This window comes from Lipophrys pholis (assembly GCF_963383615.2).
Source record: "Lipophrys pholis genome assembly, chromosome: 22".
NCBI lineage: Eukaryota > Metazoa > Chordata > Actinopteri > Blenniiformes > Blenniidae > Lipophrys > Lipophrys pholis.
Genome location: NC_137644.1, coordinates 19,574,093 through 19,581,765, shown reverse-complemented (window position 1 = coordinate 19,581,765; position 7,673 = coordinate 19,574,093). Strand labels below are relative to the sequence as shown.

Sequence of the window (7,673 nt, the reverse complement as noted above, 5' to 3'; positions counted from 1 at the left end):
TTCCCAACATTTTAAACAATCCTCTTTTAAATCTAGAGTCTACAAGATACGATTCAATTACTATTTTTATTTGCCTCTCTGATCCGTCCAGTGGAGGGCATTCTGAAAATATATTTACACAAAACAAATAATCTATAGATGAACACATACATAGACATTAACATGCTTGAGAAGTATTAGGACGGAGTAAAACTTTTGATTCCTTCTTCTTCTCCTTCTCCTTCACTTGGTTTCAACGGCATTTGACACCTGTGAAGTTACACTACCGCCATCTGCTGGTTCCAGCTAGTTCATACCATTCCCACAGCTAAGAAAAAAAAAGAAAGAAAGACAGAAAGAATGAATGAATGAATTGTTTATTTCTGCCACAGTGCAAAAATGTAGTTATGTGGATTCAGTTCATAGTGCTTAGAAGTTCACACACAAGATGTTGTTGTTGTTTTCAACAATTTCTGTCACTGAAATGGGTAAAGGCTGAAACCAACGCTTATATTTGCCTGTCCCTTAAAAACCCATACCCAAGACACCAGAAAGAAAGAAAGAAAGAAAGAAAGAAAGAAAGAAAGAAAGAAAGAAAGAAAGAAAGAAAGAAAGAAAGAAAGAAAGAAAGAAAGCAGACTTGTGATTAATTTGATTGATCCAAAACTTCTTTATTCCACTGATCCAGCTCAACCTATGGCTACGAGTCTGAAACTTGTTCGTTCAGTCAGATGTGACATGACTAACAATAGTCAGGCACATTACTCTGTTGTGACAGCATTAGAGGGAAGTCATGCACTCAGAACATTTCTCACTTGTATGAAGACCTATCATTCGATTCTTTGGACTTTGCCTTTTTCAAATGAGTCTCCACTAAGGTAAGACACATGTTACATAGAAATTATTTTTAACATAAAATATGTTAAAACTTGTAAGAATATTTCAGAATTGTTTGTTTCTTCCCGTTTGGACTGTACAGAGGAAAATGAACAACAGTTGAAAAAGTCAATTTCACGAACCACATAAATATCCTCTTATATCTGATTTCTCAAAGTTTTTCAGAAATGTTTTCATAAAAGTCGTACCGACTCAGACTTTAGTTGTTTTTTTTTACTATTTTTATCCCCATACCTGAAGATAAAAAAGTATTTATTACTAAAATAACACAACTTAAAGTGGGGATACTGAAATTACCTCGTAACAAGAAGCATTTTATACTTTACTTTCAGTAATATTTAAATGAACAGATGGCTTGAATTTACAAATCATTTAATAGAAAACAGTTGAATGAGGAGAAACCTCATGAAGAAAATGATTTTATTTATTTTTATTTGTTGATCAGACTCTATGTGTGAAGGAGAATTTATAGGTGATTTTGACAGCGTGAGAACTTGGTATACATAACTTATTAAGGACTGCATGTATATCCATGAACACTGTCCTTTTTGAACTTCACCTCGAGGGTGTGTCTCGCTCTAAAATCTACAACCGACTTTGTTATAAGAACGTATTTACTATGTAAAATACATCCACCCCCATATTCTGTACATGTCCACACTTATAGGCACCGTGTGCATATTGTTTCTATTATATTGTATTTTTATCTGCTTTTTTTTAGTTCCTGCTATGTGTGCTTCTTTCTCTGTACTATCCTGTTGTACCACTGCACATTTCTCCACATGCGAGATAAATAAAGGGATATCTTATCTTATCTTATAATCTTTTCATTGCTGTCATTCTTTGTTCTTCTTTATTCTCTATTATTAGCCTCTAAACAGGAACCAACAGCAGAAAGTCTCCACCTCTGAGTGTGGAGTATTGTTCATAAACAATACCAACAAGAGCAGGTCAGAGCAGGTGAGCAGGTGAGCAGGTGAGCAGGTGAGCAGGTGAGCAGGTGAGCAGGTGAGCAGGTCCTCAGAGCAGGTGAGCAGGTGAGCAGGTCCTCAGAGCAGGTGAGCAGGTGCGCGGTGCTCAGAGCAGGTGAGCAGGTCAGAGTCTACCGGACACAAGAAGCCTTACGGTGCAAAAAACAGTGCGTAACCATAACATCTGGGTTTCTTTCTTTGACCCTACTTACGAAGCCTTTGATGCGCCCGACCATGGCTGCGGCTCCATCAGTGCAGACCCCTGTGCAGTTTTCCCACGTAAGCCCGCTTTTGTCAAGATATTCCGACATGACCCGAAATATTTCCTGTCCTGTTGATTTTTCTGGCAGTGCCTTGCAAAATAGGAAGTTTTCTCTAATGGCTTCTCCATCCACAGAACGCACGTTGGCCAAAAAAAAACCCCACAGAATTAATGTAGACGCGACTAAATTGAAATTCAAAGACAATTTTCTATATTGTTCTTTGAGTCAGCAAGAGAAATAGGTCTTTTGCATACGTAGAAAAAGTCCTCGATCTTTAAGTTCAGCTCATGAAAAATGGGAGTAAAAACAAAATCGGTTATATTTTGTTCGATATATATATATATATATATATATATATATATATATATATATATATATATATATATATATCGAACAAAAAATATATATATATTTATACACAAACATGAAAAACAGCAGCAATTTTTTACTGGAGATCAAGTGTGAAACTCTTTCTTTAGAGCAGAAACTGGAGGTAGAGTAAGTTTGTTGTGGAGAACCATGATCCACTGAGCAGATGAAGCAATGAGCGACGCCCATCTAACCCTGCTGGTTGTTTGTTTTGTTTTGTTTACCTTGCAGCACAGTGACAAACAGACGACAGACGAGTTGGACGGCCCACCATGAATGTCACCAAACTGAAATTGTGCTTCACATTCCTATTCCTTGCTACTTTTACCTTCATCGTCAGCCTGTATTATAATAAATGTGATCACAAGGTGAGAACTTGCTTCAATAAGTAGTTTTGATGAAAGAGAAAACTTTTCTTTAAATCAGTAAAAAGATCCACACAAGGCACCGTGCCCCACATGTCCAACCTGGCCCAGGAACAGATATTTATGACCTCGATGACTAAAGAACCATTTTTGCCATAAGTCAAGTCCATATACTCCTGCAACTTGGTAGTTTTGTAGTTGAGATAGAAATCCACCTTGGCCTGTCCATGCTGATGCTTATAGAACACTGTTGTCTGCAGGCGCCCACTAGTGGCCCAACATGCTAACTACATTTTTTTCAGTGTTTCTGCTGTTACGGTGGAAACAGACATTTTTTTGCGTTTTATTATGTTCCCATTGATTTGCTTAAGCGCTACAAATATAGTCTAGAGTTGGCCCAAAAGAAAAAAAAAAAAGAGGATGCTTAGTCAAACTTTCAACAGATACGTAAGGTTCACCAAAAGATGCTTCATAATTTTAACTTATTCTGAGTCCATAAAATAATGAAATGAAATGTATTTTTCAAATGTGTATTGTCCATCAATGACAGAGCCAATCATAATAGAATCTTACTGATGGAAAAAGCCTGTTTAATTCGTAAAAGCACAAACCATTGACCAATCTGTATTATTCAGGTATCAGACTTTGTTTTGTTATTTTGTTTTTCAGTTTGAGGATGAACTCGAGCCCAGCGCTATTCGAAAAGTTTCCATTGACTTCCAGAGGAATCACAGTTTCTGCTCCTTCCGACATCTTTCTCCTGAAGAGGCAGTCGAAGAAAACCTCCTACTGAACTCCATCGCTTGGCCTAATACTCCACCCCTGCTACGTCCTCGTACAATAAAAGACACCAGTGATCCGGCCCACAGCAGCTTCGTCATCCTGCCAAGGGAGGGAGGAGGACAGTGGCTCGTCGGGGATCAGCTGAAGGTCATGATCAATATGTTCGACTACTACGGTCGTCCCAAGAAGTATGGGGGAGATGTCTTATTCTCCCGACTGCACAACCGCGCTCTTGAGGCAGGCGTGGCAGGTGAGGTGTTGGATCACCTCAACGGCACCTACTCTGTGGTTTTCCCTTTACTCTGGGAAGGATCTGCACAGGTGGAGGTGAGTGCTATTGGGGTGAGGTCCAAACCGCTCCACACACGACGTGACGTTTACCAACCAAGGCCAATGATTGTGGATAATTCATTTAATGGTGCAAAATATATTCAACATCCTGCATGTTCCAAAACGGTGGCTGGCTAAGGACAACAGCCCTGAGATAGTTAAGAGTTTACAAAGAACATTCTCACCACATGGTGGTTCGTACAGGCCAGCCGTGATACTCCCTCCTCCTAAAGGCTGATGGAAGAGAAAGGTCTCACACAAACAGTAGGTATCATGCTCCAGGGACAGTCCTCCATCTGGGTATTTCCTGTGAGCCGCTTCCTGTCCTCTCTGGCCCAATCACAGTGGAGGATTCTTGACCCTCAGCCACCCTCCCCTCTTGAGAGAGGACTCAAACCTCCAGCTTCCCTGCTTTTAGGTTGAAGTCATTTCCTGAGTCCATGGTTACATTTCAAAAGCTATTGTCCCTATATTAGTGAGGTTAAAATGCAGACTACATGGAAGAATGTATAAGTGAGAATAGTTCAGCAATACTAAACTTTCCAAAAAGAAATTGGAGAAAAACCATCTTCTAGATCATTTTTTTGTGCCATCTATAAGATGGGTCCTCCTTTTCTCCATTTTGTCAGGTGACTCTACTTCATCCCAGTGAGGCAGTCGAGGTGCTCCACAAGCTGAACAATGACAAGCCTGATCTGGTCACCTATACCGGCGTGTACCAGTCGGGTTCGGTCAAAGAAACGTCCCTCTGCAACGTCTGCCTGCGTCCGTCCCAGCGTCCCCTCTGCGACTACTCCGACGCCCGCACAGGTGAACCGTGGTTCTGCCACAAGCCAAAGACTCTGAGCTGTGATCACAGGATCAGTCACGTAAAAGGACCACTCAACTACAAGGCTTTTCCAGACATGACCTTATTTACAAGGTGCGTGTTCCCTTTTTTATGAGCACATCAAACTTACATACATGTTTGAATGTCACAACAGGAATAAACTTAACATTAGTTCAAGTGACCAAGACTTGCTGCTCCATGTTTACCAAAGACTTGAATCATCCTGGTGATTTCTTACACTTTCTGATATTCTCCATGTTTGATTCCTACTGTATTTTAGACCCCGTTTACATGACAAGGTTTCAGGTTAAAAAAACAAACCACATTGTTTTTATGTTTTCATTTCAGAAAAGTTTTGCGTTTACGTGGTAACGTGTTGTAAACGATGTCCGTTTACACAGAAACGGCAGGAAAAGCTAAGAACGATGTTTCCATGCTGGGTCATTAAGTGAATGCTGCTATTCGTTTTTGTCATGAAACCACCTGTGCACAGAGAACAGTTAATAATCATTGACCACCGTCGAAAACAAGTTTTGTTCATGGTCACGTGACGTCAGACACTTTACATTGTGTTTCTTGCTTCAGAAACGTGAACCTAAAAGTCTTCATTCGAGCTTCAGGACCTGGGGAAGTCACTGTGTTGCCAAGAAACGAAGGTAAATACAAACTTATACTGCCACCATCATAACATAATGATAAAACAATATACAGGAATGTGCTAAAAAAAAAAAGATATAATACATTACGTGTAAGCAAGGTTAAAAAAAACTGCACTGCTATACTGCATTAAAGGGCTCATATTATCCATAATTCACTTCTTAAAGGTTTTCCAACAGTACTAATCGTCCCCATACCTGGACTGACGTCCCAGAAGTGAAGACAGTCTGTCCTCTCTCTCCCTGGCTTGTTTCAGGTTTTAAAAAGTGTGTTGCTCCAAACAGCCAATCAGAAATCAAACCCTATATAGTGTCATCGGGGGTTTAGCCAATCCCAATCAAGGTAGGCCCTCCCTTTGACTCCTCCCACAATTAGGTAGCTCTGCTCTGGCACATGGTACCACGAGAGGAAGTACTTCCTCCTCTTCCCAAGATGGGCATGTGTGGGCGGAGCCAGTCCAGCTCACATAGACACAGCAGATTCTGAATGCAGCTCCATCCATCCATCCATTTTCTTCCACTTATCCGTTTCCGGGTCGCGGGGTGTCAGTCTGAGCACCGTCACCCAGATCACATTGCACCCATTAAGAACCTTCCTGCAGGTGGTGAGCCCACGGGAAGGTGGCGCCCGGCATGGGACATGAACCCTCTACCTTGAGAGTGCGAGTCTCATGCTCTACCTACTGAGCAGGTCGGTAGTCCAAATGCAGCTCCTATGATCCAATATTCAAATGGGGGAAAATCAAGGAGGAGCTAGAAACTTAGAATATTGAAGGTTTCTGGACCGACCGGACCAGGAGGAGGAGGTGAAAAGTTGGATATTATGATGCCTTTAAAAAAGAATATGGAATGAGTTTTTGTTCATTTGTTGTTGTTGTTTTTTTAAGTTAACAAATGGACTTTGGGTTTGACTGCCGCAAACAGATGAACCAGAGGTGAAGCAGAGAAGTGCTGTGCCTGGAGCAGTAGGTTATTACTACAAAGGTGTTTGGCAGTCACTCATCGGCACGCCGGTTCGCCAGTTCAACAAGTCAGCCATGACTCAGTGTCTGAGCAAGAAGGTGGTCCACATGTATGGAGACTCCACCATCAGGCAGTGGTTTGAATACCTCATGGGAGTCTTACCAGGTATTCACTCTGTAAGAATATTGTGTATTGTTTAGATTTCCTTTACGATTTGACTCATTTGGTCCTGTCTCCATCACATCCAGGTCTCCGGGAGTTCAACCTGCACAACCCAAAACAGTCCGGCCCGTTCTTGGCTCTGGACTATGACAACAACATCAAGGTGATGTTCCGCTGCCACGGTCCTCCGATCCGCTTCGACGTCTTGACCAGTGAGATGCGTTTCATTGCAAATGAACTGGACGGAGTACCCGGGGGCGCCAACACGGTCATCATCATTGGCATCTGGTCACATTACGCCACTTTCCCCATCGAGGTCTACACCCGGCGGCTGTTGAGCATCCGCAAGGCAGTGGTGCGCCTGCTGACCAGGGCGCCGGACACCGTGATCATCTTCAGAACGGCGAACCTCAAGAGTCTAGAGCAGTTCAAGGTGCTGGCGACCAGCGACTGGTACTCGATGCAGCGTGACAAGGTTCTTCGAGCCATATTCAAAGGAATAAACGTTCATCTGGTGGATGCCTGGGGAATGACTGTTTCCCACTGGCTGCCTCACGAAATCCACCCCAGACCTCCCATTATCAAGAACATGATTAATGTTATTTTGTCCTACATATGCTAGTTGTGTTGTGTGGCGAATGACATTTTACATATGCTTCAGAAATATGTTTGAAATTAAAGATCTTTATTGTCATTGTTTGGTTCTGATTGTCCCGTACAAATAGCCCATGAAACTAAGTGGCAGTTGAAAAAGTCAATTCAATGAACCACTGCAATTTGATTCTTCAGTTTGATCCACCAAAACATTTTCATAGGCTAGTTTCTGTTTTGTTTTGCAATCCTGAAGAGAATCTATTTACTACTAATAACTTACAATAGGAATATTCAAAACAATAGTATTTTAAGTATAATCGCAGCTGAACGACATTGCACCGAATGAATATAAGTCTATTGAAGAGTACGAAATAATAAACTAGAGCTACAGTCGGTAGATTACAGATTGTCGCCAACGCCACATTTGTTTGCGGAACCAAGTTAGCATCAGATGCTTTTCTTCTTTGATGTCCATCATGAGGTGCCTCTCTTATCCACTTTGTTTGGGAAAT

The 7,673-nt window shown here is 41.5% G+C and overlaps 1 protein-coding gene across 4 annotated transcripts; it reads left to right on the top strand.

The window, feature by feature from the left end:
- Nucleotides 1–454: 454 nt before the first annotated feature.
- Nucleotides 455–7,261, top strand: LOC308127285 (NXPE family member 3-like). Of its 4 annotated transcripts, XM_080492228.1 has the most exons (9): nucleotides 756–857; nucleotides 1,747–1,860; nucleotides 1,893–2,126; nucleotides 2,711–2,847; nucleotides 3,514–3,954; nucleotides 4,587–4,879; nucleotides 5,372–5,442; nucleotides 6,367–6,570; nucleotides 6,654–7,260. In XM_080492228.1, the coding sequence occupies exons 4-9, from the start codon at nucleotides 2,752–2,754 to the stop codon at nucleotides 7,187–7,189; spliced, it is 1,641 nt and encodes a 546-aa protein (XP_080348354.1). In that variant the 5' UTR covers nucleotides 756–857; nucleotides 1,747–1,860; nucleotides 1,893–2,126; nucleotides 2,711–2,751; the 3' UTR covers nucleotides 7,190–7,260. The 4 variants fall into 4 exon arrangements, with proteins under 4 accessions (XP_080348353.1, XP_080348356.1, XP_080348354.1 ...); XM_080492230.1 differs by lacking the exon at nucleotides 1,747–1,860 and having other exon boundaries at nucleotides 738–857; nucleotides 2,064–2,126; XM_080492229.1 differs by lacking the exons at nucleotides 756–857; nucleotides 1,747–1,860 and having other exon boundaries at nucleotides 1,937–1,962; nucleotides 2,064–2,126.
- Nucleotides 7,262–7,673: the final 412 nt, after the last annotated feature.

Excerpts from the sequence above, each read along its gene's own strand:
- LOC308127285 (XM_080492227.1), top strand. The coding sequence starts at position 2,752 with ATGAATGTCACCAAACTGAAATTGTGCTTCACATTCCTATTCCTTGCT. Across the intron at positions 2,848-3,513 it reads ATAATAAATGTGATCACAAG|TTTGAGGATGAACTCGAGCC; the intron begins GTGAGAACTTGC and ends TTTGTTTTTCAG. Across the intron at positions 6,571-6,653 it reads CCTCATGGGAGTCTTACCAG|GTCTCCGGGAGTTCAACCTG; the intron begins GTATTCACTCTG and ends CATCACATCCAG.